General features: G+C 43.9%; 2 protein-coding genes across 2 annotated transcripts in view; both read right to left on the reverse strand.

Annotated features, from left to right (window-relative positions):
* MKNK1 (MAPK interacting serine/threonine kinase 1) overlaps nucleotides 1-17055 on the reverse strand; it is a 107465-nt gene that overhangs the window by 54719 nt on the left and 35691 nt on the right. The window lies entirely within an intron of this gene.
* On the reverse strand, nucleotides 4325-15937 carry ATPAF1 (ATP synthase mitochondrial F1 complex assembly factor 1). Its single transcript, XM_069863053.1, has 9 exons — nucleotides 15737-15937; nucleotides 14219-14327; nucleotides 13622-13672; nucleotides 12819-12881; nucleotides 11380-11430; nucleotides 9334-9381; nucleotides 7605-7700; nucleotides 6287-6394; nucleotides 4325-5363 (listed from the first exon to the last, which is right to left on the reverse strand). The coding sequence occupies exons 1-9, from the start codon at nucleotides 15928-15930 to the stop codon at nucleotides 5169-5171; spliced, it is 915 nt and encodes a 304-aa protein (XP_069719154.1). The 5' UTR covers nucleotides 15931-15937; the 3' UTR covers nucleotides 4325-5168.

Genomic DNA, 17055 nt, shown 5'->3' on the forward strand with positions numbered 1-17055 from the left:
GCCCGGGTACCAGCAAGGGCTGAGCAGCACTGCCATGCTCCACTCTGGGGACCCAGTGGGCATCAGCATCCACTTTCAGTCGAGATGCGGGGAACTGCCTCAAAACTTGTAAGCAGGAGGCAAAGCTCTGCTGAGCAGATCTAACCCCTAATGCTGAGCCAGGAGGAAACTTTCAACTGAATCCCCAGCAAAAAAAAAAAAAAAAAATAGGCACAAATCCCATACTGAGGGGGCTTGGCCGTATAGCAAAGGTCCCAGAGGGAACTTACAGCCAGGATTTACATCCAGGCAAGATGGAGCCAAAATACTTTGAGGCGAACAAAATACAAAATACTGAGGCGAGATGGGGTCCTCCCACCCTCAGTGACCTGGAGCCAAAGAGGGGCCAGGAAAACAGCACAAGGGCTGGAGTTGCATCAGTTAAAGCCCTGCAAGTCCATGGGGGTGAACAGCGTCTCCTGTCAAGAAGTTATCCCCTCACAGGAGGCTTTTGGTTTTGGAAATCTCACAGAGCAGAGAACATGCGGTCCCAGAGCTGCCAGAGGTCTCAGCTGCGGGCAGAGCAGGCAGGAGCTGCTTGAGAGAAAGGAAAAGGTCAGAGGGGCAGGTCTGGAGCAGGAGGGATGTGTTATTGTGAAGAGGGCATTTGCCTGCCCCGGAGGAAGGAAGGAGGGGGCTTGGCCCTGCTCCTAAAGGCAGGTGCACGGCTGAATTTATCCGAGGGGAAGGAAGCGGGGAAGGAAGCAGGGAATGAAGCAAGCCCAGAGCACTCGATGGCTCCATCGGATCTCACAAGTGGTCATGGGCAGAGGCCCAACAGCGATGTGGCTTTGCACGGCTCAGCAGGACACAGCTGTACCAGGGCTGGGGATGCAGAGAGCCCTGCAACAGCCGCAACCCAGGCCAGGCTCTCCCAGCCACACAACACCCTGCACAGGGTGCACCCCAGCAGCTCTGCAACCCACCATCCAGGGAGAGGCTTGTTCCCAGGCAGGGGTGGAAGGCTCTGCAAGCCTCTGCAGACCACAAAACACAGCGAAAGGGAGCAGTGGGTTTGTTCTGGTTATTCCCAGAAAGGCAAAGGATGTGCCTAGAAAAAACTGCCTCAGATACACAGCGTCAGGCACAGGCAGCTCCCCATCCCAGCTCCATGAAGCCCTTCAATATCAGAGACAGGAAGGGGGAACTTCCTCAGCCAAGGAGAGGGCCAGTTTCCTAAGGCAGGGGAAGAAACCAAGCACAGCTGAAGAAGAACTGGAGTCAGCATTTTAAGCAATGGTAAGAGCATTATCCTTCAACCTCCACTTCCTTGATTGCTGCAACAGCCGCCTTTCACAGGCCAGGGTGTCTCCCTGGGGAGCAGGATGGGCTCCTGGGTTTCATGCTGATGTGGGGGTACACAGGGAGACGGTGGTGAGTGGGCAAATCTGATGCTAACAAGATCCTCTGGCTGCAAAACTTATTCCACTGCTCCTAGTGGGAACTGCTGCCACATCCCACATCCAGCTGGAGGCAGAGGACAAGCAGCACAGAGGGAAGGAGGTGGCTCCTGCAGCATCTGGTTCAGCTGTGAAGGCCCTGGACCTACAAACTACTGGAAAACCGGAAAGCAACCCTGAAAACTATTGTGGGATTACTCCCTCTGTGAGGCAGCTCATCCAGGATCCAGGGCAGCAGGTGAAGGAAAACGTTGGTCTGACTCAGTGCGGCCCACCATGTTATCGACCACGGAGGAACGGCTTGCAGATCAAAACATATTTTAGCACAAAATACCCCAAGCTCACACAAGCTCTGTGCTTGCTGGTAGCTCAGAATAAGGAGACAAACCTTCCCTCTAGTGGTTCTACCGCACGTAAGCCTCACAGTTACTTTCTCTTCCCACATCAAGACCAACCACATCGTTTTCCCCAGCTCTTAGGCTCAACATGGATCCTCAGTGCATCAAATCTCTTACAAATACGCTGAGGCTACACCCGGCAGCCAGCACTGCTGTCCATGCACAAGTGCACCTTGTGCACTAGAGAAGCCACAAAGACTCAAAACACCACTGGCCTATTTCTGCAGCAAGGATGGTTTGTATGGACAATTCTTCAGCTGAGTTACTCCCTCTTACCTCAAGCATTTAACGGGCTGGAGAATCAAGCCTAGAGTTTGTCCAAGGACCTTTTTATTACAGGTCTTTTTCCCAGTTTCAGCCTCATCACCACCACAGATTCCAGACTGCACTGCTCCAATCCTGGAGCACAAGCGCACAGATTAGTACCTACATTTCCAAAAGAACTGTTTCCACTTTTCCCCTTACACACTAGGAATCTTATTCACACCCTGTCAAACTTGCACCCTACAGCTGGGCCACCAAATATTGAACCAACTCTCTTGTCCACAGCCAAGATGCTCTGATGTTGCAGCATCTCAGACTACAGGGCCACCTGCTGTTATCTGTATTCCTACATGATGTTATCATCTGTAGGAATACACGTTATAGTCTGCATACAGATCATACAGAAATACAGTAGGAAATAGTTGCCTGAAGCTTCCCCGCTCACAACAGCGTTTCAGTGGCACAGTCCATCACACTGGCTTCCTGGAGGAAAACACAGCACTAATATTTCATGGGGCTGCAACAAACCCCAACCCCAGGAGCATATCTGGGAACACCTCCCAGGAGGTTGTGCAACCTTCAGTTTTGTCTCCCTGCCACTGCACGCACATATATCCACACGAGTCCAGCCAGCTCTAATACAGCACCAGATCATGGACACCAAGTCAGTATTTTCTGTGTCTCTCCCTGACACAAAAACTGTGTTATGCTGTGCATTCAAGGAACACGACACCTGCAGAAAAACGCCCTTGCTCCCTCCCTCAGCCCATTCTCTCTCTGCCAGAGCTAGAAAGTGCAGTCTCTTGCCAAATGGCTGCAGGCGATACGATCAACTTGGCCTTTTCAGTTTGGGTCTTATGTATAAAAAGTTTCTATGCATGCAATGCAAGAAATATTTCATTTTCTTGAATTTGCCATTTCTGTCTGCCTTAAACCCTTGGAGAAGTTCTCACTTGGGATTAATTACATGGCGGGTTGAAAAGAAACCCCACTCAGTCACAGGCAGTGACTACTACAGCCTTTAGTAGAGACTTTTAAATTCAGAAAGAAGCTTGGGTATAGATTTGGAAGCCTTGAATTTCACTCCTGTTGCCTATTACTCACCCAGGGATGTTATATTATAGCTATATTAAAAATGAATACAGCAACTTTCACTTTTTTCAAAGCAGGAAGTGAATAATGAATCAAAACTGCCCTTACTTCAGCTAAGGGAAAATGATTAATGGAGCATAAATGCTACAAAAGTAGAAAGGCTCTTTAATAAGGGTGATTTGCTGTTCAGATTGTAACAGCCCTATCCACACCTCCTCTGATTATTCACCTACTGCGCACACACTCAGACCCAACACAGAAACAAAAAGGTGCTATTACCAGGGAGCACGACCATCTCCTTCAGCAAAGCCCCAGGAGATGTTGTGCCTCTTCTAGAAACATCTTACAATTCCCTGAATGGACAAGAGTTCACACCTAAGTTATACGAGTTACTGCTAAAACAGACTGCAACAACAAAACCTAACTATCCACCAAGAGTGCTTAGCTGAACACTATTCATATCCGAAGAACAGGCTGAGAAAGCATGGAATGACAGTAAGTATTACAGCAAGAGGGCCCTACAATTACACTTGCATAAGAGCCCTTTATAACTTATTAAACCTCTGTATCAGGTCACGGCTAAAGGTAGCACAGAATATCCATTACCAGCCCTGCCAAAATAATTGGTCTTCATCTAACAGACAAATAAGTTGTACTCTTGCCTCCATTTCTGTAGCAAGAGAAGGAAAGCTTTCCAGCTTCAGCAGGCTGATGGTGGGTGGTTGCAATGTGACCTGGACAAAATGGATAATTATGACTATGGGCAAGTAGTGCCAAGGATTTGATGTGGATAAGGGAAATACTTCAATGTTGCTCCTGTAAAGGTCCTGGCTGTCTTCTGTTTACTTGCCTACCTGTGCAGCAGCGGTGTGCTCATAATCCACACGCAGGCTGCACATCACTTAGCGCTGCTGTACGCCCTTGTCTACAGACACACTGCCCCTCCTGTGAATGAAAATAAGAGAAGCTCAAAGCACAAATGCTTTGGGATTCCTTTGTGGAAGACAGGTTTAAAAAAAACAAACCAGCTGCAGTCCTTAAAAGCCAAAGTCTTACCAACATTTTCACACCAAAGCACTTTTTCATGTGTTGTCACTTAGTAGCTGAGGAACCTACAGGTGGCCTTCGCTCTGCAATTCCATCTCGCTTTTATTGGAGATAGTGGCTTTCCTAAAATGGGAGCAAGAGCGATGTTTTGTGCCTCCAAACATCATTTGTACCTGACTTGCCAGTCTGTGAAAAATTAATTCTGTAAACCATGCAAACATTCCTCTGCACTATTCAAAAATATACAAAAATAAAACTGTTTATAATATCTTACTCCTCCAGAAAAAAAACATCTCTAAGACAGAAACACGGCAACAGGATAAAGCTAATGTATCAATTAAGAACAAACTTCCCAGAACAAATCTAGTCACTATTTTTTAATCCTGAGAATAACACAGGCCACAGTACACATCTGTGTAAGGAACCTTACACACGAAGTAACAAAAAGGAGTCTGTTTCAGAGCATCGGTTCTATTGTCTTTTCTTGCTGGACGAGCCTGTAGAAATTCCACACATTAAAAATCGCTGGACCATGCAATTATAATGGCAGAGGGCATTTAAAATGCATTTACTGAGAAGAAATATTGATTGCTATCTGTCTCCTGATGTCGGTGCAGTCCATTATGTCTCCCCTTCTGTCACTTTATTTCAGATTTCAAAAACACAGCATGCAGCAAGTTACAGAATGGGAAAAGGGTTCGTTCTGATGAAGTTATACTGAAGTGCAGGGCTCCTCTTTGACAACCAGTTATTGTCGTTCAAATGGCCCAAGTCTTGCATCAGTGCCAGTCAGGCTTGTCTATCACACTCTCAGGATGTCTCCAGATCCTTTCTGTAGCCAAGCCCCATTTGTAAACCAAAAGAGACATGACCACTCCAGTTGGGAACTGCCCTGCCTGCTGCTGGCTCGCTTCACAAAGGCCAAGCTCTACGACTTGTCAGAACCTTGACTAGGTCTCAGTCCTCCTCCAAGTCCGCTTTGCTCAAGCTCTGCTATAACTGACATATATTTAAATTCACTAGATCTGTGGTTGAAGGTCTCCACTAATTTGTAGGTCTCAGAACGATCTGTTGCATAGAAGAGCTGCACCTGATTCGCCAAGCACTGTGCTTCATGGACCACCTGCAAGTTAAAAAAGAATTTGTTACCATCTGGTTGTGCTGTAGGCGAGTACCCCATTAAAAAAAAGACTCTTCGGCAGCTGAAATGCTGCAGTCCAACTTATCAAATGCCTCAATTCCAAGTCACCTTAGTTTTGCAAATCTCTTAAGAAACGACCTCCCTCTTGTTCCTGACCTACTTATACACTTCAGCACTGTGCCTAAAAACCACTTTCCCGCTGAACGTACACCTCAGAGGTCAAATGTCTTTTGTGATCCCTGCCCACTCTAAGGCACCAAAGCCTCATCTTTCCCTTCTTACGGTTGACCCATTTGCGAAAATTGATTGTCTACCCTGAGATACAACAGGGCAAATCCATTACCAATGACTCCCCCCCGTACGGTTTCAGAACTGATGCAAGTAGGTCATTTAGAGGTGGGATGCTTTAGTTATCTTGTTCCACCACTATAATCCCATGTGCTACTAGTCCTAGGGCCGCACAATGACAGACGTGGAAATAACAGCACACCCACACAGGATGGAAAGTGCAAAGGCATGTAGAAACCCTACACAAAGCTCTGGAGGTTTCCTTATTTGACACACAGTATTAAGCTTCACTGTTTTAACTTGTTGGCAGGTAATAACAGCTTTCACTTAAATTTGCTTCCATTCATAAAAATACAGAAGTATTTCTAATTTTTTTTAACAATAATATGTAATACATAGAGCAAGAAAAAAAAAAACTGCATGAGCTGAAGTCACTAGATTTGTCCAAAGTCTGATGATTTCCTTCAACTTTCTCCAGTAGTAAGCAGGGTAAAGAAATCTAGTAACACTACTCTTTGGGAAAAGGTCTTCTAAAGACTTTAATTCAAATTTAATTCAAAACTATATGAGGAGCTGCAGCATGAAATGAAAGAAGGTAATGAACGGATATCTCTTACCAAGAACTTTGAGTCCATTTCTGCTGTCATTAGTACAATCCCTTTCTCCTTCTGCAGCTCAGGGTAATGGTACAAGACCAACTGGCTAGGAGCAGTTTCACCCTGGGTCTAAAGGAGATAAAGAAACCTGTTAGTATCCCATAAAGAATTTTAGCTCTGTTGCAGATTTTAAGGCTTGATTACAAACCCTGAGTTATTATCTGCTATGGAGACAGTAATTTTGCAAGGCTTAAGGGTCAGTTCTAATTGAAAGTTCATTATCCCTGATATTTAGAGAAAACAAGGGATTTGCAGAGTTAGGTTGGGTTTTTTCTTGACTGAAAACCATTCTGCCCTTAAAATAACCCACAATTTCCAGAAAGACACTAAAATTCTTTGAGCATCTACTGGTACTTTAAGCAGTTTGCACCAACAGTTCTAAAAAGTTTGGCAAGAGTTCTATTTTCATAGAACCACACAGAATATCCTGTGTTGGAAGGGACCCGCAAGGATCATCGAGTCCAACTCCTGTCCCTGCACAGGACAATCCCAACAAGGGAACACAATGAGCATCAACGGCTGCTACGCACACGCCAACAAACAGTGAGGTCTGGGAGCACCAGGAAGAAATCACAGACCAAGGGACTAGGGATCTGGGGAAAAATGAAGCATCTTTCTCTGCAGGATTCTGTAGGGTTTTGTTATCTCCAAAATACTAAACCACTGTTTGTCTACAAAAATGCACTGTTTAGTCTGAACAGCACGTTCCTTGTAAGAAGGAGGCCTGTTGGAAGTCATTACTTCAAAATTTTGAACCAACATGCTGATTTAGCAAATATTATATGCTGTCCTGCATTGCAGAAGGATGTCTCCTAAAGAGTTCAGAGCATTTAATGAGAATAGAAATTGTGCAGTGTAATGCAGCACAGTACTCTATTAGATTTATATAAAAAATATTTTGAAGGCATCCTCTATTGTGATGTCATTGAGCTGTCTTACCCTTTTGCCTGGCTTCACAAGAGAAGATGTGAAAATAGAAAGATAGTAAACTTCGGCTCCATGATGCAGTTGGTAAGTACAGTATATTAGATTATTACTGTATTGTTATTACTGTATTTAATTATTATGTGATGCATGTGTTAGGGTTAGGTTACTTGAGGTTAGGTTAGGTCAGGTCAGGTGTATGCCCCAACTCGTTTATTGACAAAAAACCACTAACGATGCTCTGGTCAGAACCATGTACCACCGCTAAGTGAGGCACAACAATATTGTGATACACTGATATTATATTTTTCTGGATCCTAAGCCATTCTTGGACATTTTTATTTCAACAACTCACCTGAATATTTATTAGGGAAGTGAAGTGCAATTCTGTTCCTGACCACTGCCCCACAAAGAACTCATAGCCTTCTTTTCTTGGCAAAGCATATAGAAACTGCAGAGAAATGATAAAAAACAATTCTCCCTTTCATAGAACAAAATGATGCCCGTGTCACACTGGCCTCCAGCATAAACGCTTTAGCAAGAAAACACAACAGAAAAAAAGGTTTCTTTGCCCCACTAAGGAAGACAGGACAGCAGGAACCAGGCTTCAAAGCAGACAATAAATCAGTATTCTCTTATGAATATTATTTCATTAGCAAATATGTTGGCATATATTTTTACCAGTATTATGCGTGACAGAAAAAAGAAAAGGACAGTGAAGAAGATTCAGATTCTGACTGGTTTGTTCACTTCAAGAAAATTAACAGCAGAAATAGTCAAATGTATATTAAGGTGCATTCAGAGTGTTCAATCCTATAATTTCTTTAACTGCTCCAGAACAGGCAGCAATCTAGAGATTTACAGTCTGTTCAGCTCCACAGGCTAGGGACTTGCTCATTTTCCCACCAAGGGAAAGGACATCATGGAAGCAGAAAAATATGCAGGATACCCAAGATTAAATACCAACACACTGTACAGAAATGTACCTAAAGCTATAAGTAATTCTCCAAGCTCCAGGTAGCTCAGCAAGCCAGATATATTTGATCTTGCTCTTGGCAAATAAAACACCCAGGACCATTCCATCAATCCAGTGAAGTATCCTATACAGATCTACAAAAGCATTCCTCTCAATGCAGTGAAGTCTACCTCCTTCATTTCCATAAAGGAATGCAACATTTCATTTCTGTCTCAGCACAGTGAAGGCCATGCTTCAGCACACAGATTACTGTAAAAACACACCTCTTCCAACAGGCAACAATACTAATCCAGCAGCATGTGGAGCAGAACAGCAGAAGGCTATCCTTTAGCTTGTTAGCTGTTCTGCTTTTTTGTAGTTTTAACTTCTTCAAAGCAACAACATGCTCATTCACACAGGCATCTTCTAATTGAAGCTTTTACGATATCCACCAACCCACAAAAGAAACAGTGAATCCACTCATTTCTGAAATAACCACATGATGCATTCTCTGCACTTTACACTTTATGCTTTGCCGTGTTAGCATCCACCTAAGACACAAAGCACAGAAATTACAGATTACTCTGTATCTGTAATAAAGGGTTTGACTACACCCAATTCCCCTCTTCCTCCCCATCACAGCTGTTGAATTACAATGCTGGGCGTTTACACTACTTAGTTTTGCGATGCCTGCCATACAGGTTTGACAACTCACACTCCTTTAGAGGTAGAGGTGCACTACCTATACATAGCAACATCAATGAGGCTGGCCTACGAGGCTTGGGTCTCCATAATGCTGCACAGAAGAGATTTAACCACAAAACATCAATTAATGGAAACCAGAGGCATGCAGCTAAATCCACCTCCTGGGAGATTCTGCACTCTCATTGCTAATCCCTACATCTCTTGTATCTAGACATCCGATGCCGAGATCAAAATGTTTAATACAATACGAATAGTTGCTTTTATCCAAACATTAAGGCAAATATTTGAACCCCTGGATTTTACTAATCGAGCTGATACAAAAAGTCTGAATGCAGGAGGGTCAAAAGTTTATGAATTAGGCTTTAGAGAGGAGAAATGCATTACAGCTATACATCCATGCATTGCGAGCCTCTGCTATACATACCGACGGACATTTCTGGGCTCTCTTCCAAATTAAATCAAACTTCTCAGCCTTTGGGGAAGAAGAGAGAGAAATTCAATTTTCATAACACAAATGGAGATGCACAGTTATTCAGAATCATCTCATTAATCTGTAGAGGCTTCAGCTTCCATCTACAGAAGCTCTCACTGCAGGAACAGATAACAATGAGCGCATGCAAAACTGTATGTCGTTCTTAGTTACCTAAATGTCACTGATATCTCATTTTAACAATGCTGTCTCTAAGATGTTGCAGCAACTCCTTGGATTCAAAGCTTTATTCACTGGAGGTGGGAGGCCCATGCTTTAGGCGTTACATTACATCCTTTTTCAGTAAAAGCTCCAAAGCTCCACTGCATCATGTGGTGTCAACAGTTGAGCAAGATGACATATCCCTGGCCTCATATTGTGGATTTTATATTAGCCATCTGTTCTTCAGTATTAAAATGCAGCCTAGATACTTACTCAAATAATATACTTATTGCTTTGGTTTATATTAAAACCACAAACATATTTGGTCATCCCTGATGATATCTGGCAATCTCACTTATGTGCAGTTTGCATTTCCCCAAACCTTTTGCCTGCTTTTCTCTTCCCAGCACCAGATATTAATAACTCCTCTAACGTGTTAATGAAAGAAAACACATGCCATTCATCAACACAAAATTCCTCCGTGTGTGCTTTTAAGCACTTGAGAATTACGCGAGGCCTTTCTTCCAGCCAACAAAAACCTTCTGGCAAAAGAAGTAACAGTTTCTTTCCCTGATGACACCATGAACTACTTCCTAATGTGACTGGAATCTGGTTTGCATTAAAGCCTTAAAAGCTTCCAAAGCTCCTTCTAAACCAGCGCACCGCAGAACAGTGCCAGCCCCACTAATGAAAGACCTACACCGTTGTAAATGGAGTCTCTGGGTTTGGCCCTCTGCTACGGATAAAGGTGTGATTCAAACTATTTTCACAACATCCATATGTTAGGAAAGCTGAAACACAAAGCTACTTGACCTCAAACCCCACGCTGACATTTCCAGAGTATAAAGAGCTTCATACATTTAGAACTCAGCCTCTTATCACTTCAGCCTCAGCTGAAAGGGCCCCGTACAACCCCAAATCAGACCCCAGATCTAAACGAGGTTTCAGGAACTCAAGAAACACACAGTTCATGCCCAGCTGTGAACAGGCAGATTTAAAAGATCATAATTACATAGAAACTCTGAAGCAAAGAGTAAAAAGAAATCCCAAAAGCAAAAAAACACTTGCAGCAGATTAACAATTAACATCTGGTGAAGTTATCAGGAATAAGAAATACGATCTTATCACAGGAAGCACCATGCAATCTCAATGAAAGACACCACTGCCAATAACTTTCAATGTACGAAAGTAAGTCATTAAATGATAAGCCACGTGCAAGTTATTACCCACGTGCGCTAATACTGCCATATTATACTTGAGTTAGCAGTCAGTGCTGCAGGGAAGAAGGGAAGGAAATGAGCAATGTTGAGAAAAAATGATGTGAAAACATAAATGTTACATTAATAGTTACTAGGGCCCTGCAGAGTACCGGACACTCAAAATCATGGAATCATAGAATCAACAGGTTAGAAAAGACCTCTTAGATCATCGAGTCCAACTATTCCTATCTGCCACTAAACCATGTCCCTGAGCACCTCATCTACCTGTCTTTTAAACACCTCCAGGGATGGTGACTCAACCAACTCCCTGGGCAGCCTGTTCCAGTGCCTGATGGCCCTTTCTGTGAAAAAATAATAATAAAATAATAATAAAAGATGGTTGGAAATTCAAGCCAGGCATGCCTACAAAAAGTACTGGCTTTATTGAGACTGATGCAAGTGAGGAAAAAAAGGGAAACAAAAGCTTTTATTTGGGCCAGTAAGATCACTCAATCTGGAAGAAAGTTTGTTCTTGAAACCTCATTTTCTTTCAATAACTGCTTTTAAAAGCAACAGAATCACAGTTAGAAAGCTTTGCACACTGGCCTTTCAAGCACGTAACTAGAGGGGAGCTACTTACAGGAATAACAGCATAAACCGTATCTTTTGCAGAAAAATACTGATTCCAGATCTGTAGGAAACAAAGATGAGCTACAGTTAAAAATCAAGCAGCTAGCAGCAATATTAAATGCTTTGCAAGGAATTCCTTTGTAAGCACTTTGAGAAGTCATTTTTCAACCAGGCCTCACTGACTTTCCTGCTAATGTAAAACACTTCGCCTAAGGTTCCAGAGTACTTGTACCAACTGACATATTTGAATTAGGTAACAGAAATGAGCAGTGGGCTCAGAGGTGGTTCAAGATTTACCAGCTATCAGAAATGCTTTTTTACCCAACAACCACACTAATGAGCTCTAGAAGGTTCAAGCGGGTGAGGTTTTTTTAATAAAACATATGAAACACTTTCAACAGAAGACAAGACTTCGTGTAACACTCCCCTGTGTTCACAATTTTTTTCTTTACCTCAGCAGGATAGCGACACCTACATAAAGCCCAAAGTCCTTAATAAATGGAAAAGCACAAGTAAAAGCCCAGAGTCCAGGACTCTCTCAGTTGCTCTTCCCCAGTCCTACATAACTAATGAGAACAACGCTTGATCGATGAAATGGAAATGGAGGCACTCGAAGGATACTCACGAGTTATCAAATGCACTCCCTGCTAGAAATGGCTCCACATCATCTCTTGCAAAGCACATAAACACTTCTATAATGTTCCTGAGCTATAAAGAAAGCAGCTAGATTTCTGCTCTCCAAGTTTTACTGGAAGGCTCCTTCATATGTGCTGCTCCTCTCAAACACTCATGCCTACATGAAGCTTCTTGGCACACAGTCTGATTAGGAAAAAAAATCCCAGATCCAATTCAAAAATGTGGAACAGATGTGACTTGTAAGTAGATAAAAAGGAACACAGTGCAAAGCCAGGCAGATATTAGGGAGAATAATCTGATTCCCAGTGTTCCACAAACAGACACAGACCCCAACAACCTCCTCCTTACCCTAACCTTTGTCAGTATGGGTACTGAGACCCTCAAGTGACAGACAATGTGAGCAAAGAGAGAAGACAGTAAAAGCTTTGGGTTTATTTCAGCAGAACAGACATAGCCAAATCCACATGAGCTACAGCTAGGGTTTCCCTTTACCTGGCTTCAAACCTGAGGGGAGCTTCCTTATGCCAATTCAACTGCTACACATTAAATGGCAACAATAAGAATTACAACAGAGACATTTTTTGAGTCATCAAGCCTAGATGTATCATTTATCAGATGGGCATATCCTAGGTAGACTACCAATACAAGGAAAACTTTATCTTCTATTATTGATATGCACGTGAATGTGCTTTTTGTAAATACACATCCATAGCCATGTTTTATTTTTTAGTCTAGGTAGAATTTCCATCCTCACATGTAGATTTCCATTAAGCACAGATGTGGTGCGAACTTTATTCCATTTAAATCCATCACCTGTTTTATCTCCTCCGCTGATTTGTCTTTCACCATCTCAACATTAAGGACTGAATCAAGCGTCTGCAAGAGAAAGCATAAGGAATTTGGCATGATGACAATTCTCTGATTCAAGTAAGAATCCAGAATGAATGGATGCAATTACAGAGAACCAAATCCACGCTGTAAATTGAATTAAGTTCCTCTGATGTGACTTAGTCCTCCAAATTGCCAAAGAAACTAGAAAATCATAAGCAGTAACACACCAACAAGTGGATTCGCACATCAAGGCAGAAGAAAATAGATTCTGTCAGGACACAGAACACACTCTGCTCCAATTCTGCAGATCTCTACTGAAGCTGCAAGAGAAGCTGCAGCCTTTTTCCTTCAGCTATCTCAAGCACATGCTCTGTTGGCAGATTTACCCAGAAAGTTTGCCAAAATACAAGCATGTGAAAGAATAAAGCCATTCTCTTGTCCCTCTACTGGCTGATCTTTGGAAATAAATTTCCATGCTGTAAAGGCAGTTTAACTCTTTCAATTTATTACTGTCAGCACCCAGTACAAATCCCCTAACTAGCAGGAGCTTCTAGGATGTCAAGACAGAAAGGAATGGATAATAAAAAACCAGACTGTTGCGAGTTTTAAGACCTGAAAGTGATCCCAATAGTAAATTAATATTTTATACTCAAGTGCAGCATAAGGAATGTAAGTTTTATCTCAAGAAGCTCTTGGCTGAAGCACTGATGCAGCAATACAAGTTCATCTACATCCTAGATTCATTAAGCGAGTCCTATTTTAACACTCAGGTTCATTTCCCTTACCTTTTCTTTCGTGAAGCCTCCCTTCGATGCCTTTGTGCCCAAGCCTTCTGCCTAGAAGAAAACATTCTTTAGTTTTTATAGCTGATGCTTTAATACCATTTATTTGCCTTGCCCGCGACACATAACATTGCTGCTGACAAGATACTCTGAGTTCAAATTTAAGACACTTAGAGATTGTTGCACTATGTTTTATTAAAATAAAACCTTGATAAGGGGAATGAGTAGTTTAATGTGAATCATGAATTTCAAGAACAGGAAGGATTAACTCAAACTATTATGCATTTTGAATCCAATGTTATTGAACAGCTTTGTTTCATTCACTACAAAATGATACATGCAAGAATATGTAACTCCATCTGGCCAAACTAATCTGGAACTAATTAAACACTTAATAAGGCCTCAAGAACAGAATTTACAGCCTAAAAAAAAATGAAAAATAATATGTTGGCATACAGAACAACATTTTTAGCTACCAGAGTGTAAAATTCCAGGGCTCTTTACTAATAGGAACACTTTATAGTTGTAGCATTGTGCTGATCCTACATAAATGACATTATAGTTTTAAGATATGAGAATTACAAAGAAAATCTGCCTTGCCTTTTCCTCCATGCATCTGATAAATTCTCCTTGCTTGGAATATCCCACAGGCTGCTTTTTCACTTCATTTCTTTTTTCCATACGGGATTCAAATACATCTGGACTGGATCTGAATCAGAAAAGGGACTATTAACAGTTCTGGGTGATTAACACCATTTAGCCTTTTAAAATGTTTATTGCGGCACTGATTCTTGCTTTTAACTTAAAATTTTAACTTGTTGTTAGCAAAACTATCTCTTACCAAGCTGATCCTGTTGGAAGCCTCTCACTGACTTGGCATCAACTACATATGAATTTCAAGGCTGCATTTGGCCTTAACTAATTAGCATTTGGCCTTAACTAACTTAGCTGTTGAAGGGCTCTTCATCAGGGAGCACAGCGACAGGACAAAGGGTTACAGTTTTAAGCTGAAAGAGGGGAGATTTAGATTAGATATTAGGAAGAAATCTTTTCCTGTGAGGGTGGCGAGGCCCTGGCCCAGGTTGCCCAGAGAAGTCAAGGATATCCCAACCCTGGAGGTGTTTAAGGCCAGGCTGGATCAGGCTTTGAGCAACCTGATCCAGTGGGAGGTATCCCTGCTTATTGCAGAGGTGCTGAACTGGATGATCTTGAAGGCCCCTTCGATCTCAAACCATTCTATGGTTCTACGATTCTATGATATTAAACTGAAAGCCAATAGAAGGGATAAGACTTTGATTCCAGAAGGAGAGAGCTTGATAAGCAGGGTTGTATCTACACCGTGGGGAGGCCCTCAGCACTGCTGGTAGAGTGCTCCTTGGGACTGGGATGCCTGTGCAGACTCTGACCTCTCTGAATTTAGGCCTGGCCTAGAAGAATGAAGACCTTGTGGATTCATCACAGACTTCAAGCTGGTGGGGAGTTTTTTTCTGTCAAAAGTGCAAAAATTATCTGTAGTTCATATTTGCAGCAAGGGGGGAACTGGCAGGAAAAAGCTGTAGACATAACTTCATTATTGCTTTACAGTGGTGTTAGAAATAACAGAGGAGTGGGAGAGAGCAGCGGGCAGTGAGGAGGTGATAACTTGATGACTGAAAAGGACAGAAATAAAATGGAAATTGGCAAAAGTGAAGCTGAATTAGAGTTTGTAGTACCCTTCCAGTACTTAAAGGGGATCTATGGGGAGACTCTTTTTATCAGGGAATGCAGGGATAGGAATACCGGGAATGATTTTAAGTGGAAAGAGGGGAGATTTAGGTCAGATATCAGGAAGACAGTTTTTACTGAGAGGGTGGAGAGTCACTGGCCCAGGTTGCCCAGAGAAGCCATGGATGCTCCATCCCTGGAGGTGTTCAAGGCCGGGTTGGCTGGGGCTTGGAGCCCCTGATCCAGTGGGAGGTGTCCCTGCCTGGAACTGGATAGGCTTTTGAGGCCCCTTCCGACCCAAACCATTCTATGATTTTATGAATCAACTCTCTCATAGGGGCTCAAAGCTGAAAACACCTCCCCTCCTCTGAAAAACCCAGCCCCTCCCTTCCCCTCAGGACCCGCCCCCCGCACCTCCGCAGTTCCTGGATCTTGTCCCGGTATTTCCCGTAGAACGGGTTCTCCTCCAGCGCCGCCGCCTCCCCCTGGCCCTGCCCCGGCCCCGTCGCCTCCCTGCACGGCGGGGCCAGCAGCCCCAGCGGGCGAAGCGCGGCGCGGCTCCTCAGGGCGCCCGCCAGGCCCCACGCCTGCAGCAGCGGCGCCGCCATCGCTCCCGCTCCGCCCCCACGCGCGCCCCGGGTCCGTCCGCATCAACGCCCCGCCCGCCCCGGAGACCCGACGCGAAGGTTCCGACACGCGCCCCGCTCCTCGTCGGAGCCACGCCCCCTGTCCCCGCCCCGCCCACCGCCCCTCAAGCTTTATTTGGATCAATTAAAAGACGGGAGAGGAGTCGTGCGGCTCTGAGGCTCACAGCAGCTCCCCCTACAGGCCAGGGATGAACCCACAGACCCAGCGGTGCCTACATAAAGCCCAAAGGATTCAGCATTCCCAGCCCACAGCACGGCCCCAGCAGCCGCGCTCTGCCCCAGCCCTGCTCTCGGGGATGATGGGATCCAGAGGAGAGCGACAAAGCTGGAGAGGGGGCTGGAAAACAGGCCTTATGGGGAACGGCTGAGAGAGCTGGGGGTGTTTAGCCTGGAGAAGAGGAGGCTGAGGGGAGACCTCACTGCTCTCTACAACTACCTGAAAGGAGGGTGTGGAGAGGAGGGAGCTGGGCTCTTCTCCCAAGTGACAGGGGACAGGACGAGAGGGAATGGCCTCAAGCTCCGCATGGGGAGGTTGAGGTTGGACATTAGTAAAAAAATTTTCACAGAAAGGGTCACTGGGCACTGGCAGAGGCTGCCCAGGGAGGGGGTTGAGTCACCTTCCCCTGGAGGGGTTTAAGGGACGGGTGGACAAGGTGCTGAGGGACATGGTTTAGCGTTTGAGGAACGGTTGGACTCAATGAGCCGGGGGGTCTCTTCCAACCTGGTGATTCTATGATATTGTAAAATCGATAGCAGAAGTCCATCCTACAACAGCAACTTGTGATCAACCACGCTCCCACTCTGCAAACGAAGGAGCCATGGACCTAGGGCCAGGCTCCTCCAAAAAAACCACAAAAGATTCAAGAATCCCTTAAAGTTTAAGGTAAGTTGCATACAAACTAAACTTACAAAAATATTTTGCCAACTCTGGCTTGTGGCTATGATACAGTGTGTATAAATCAAACATCAGAATGGTTACATTTTATTGCTAGGGTTTTTTTATTTGGTTAAGGAATTACATAGTAATATGTAAAAGGGCATGGGAAGTGACAAGAAGCAAGTGTTGGCTTCTTGTCCTGTCAAAAG

Source organism: Phaenicophaeus curvirostris, chromosome 8 (genome assembly GCF_032191515.1).
Source record: "Phaenicophaeus curvirostris isolate KB17595 chromosome 8, BPBGC_Pcur_1.0, whole genome shotgun sequence".
Taxonomy (NCBI): Eukaryota; Metazoa; Chordata; class Aves; order Cuculiformes; family Cuculidae; genus Phaenicophaeus; species Phaenicophaeus curvirostris.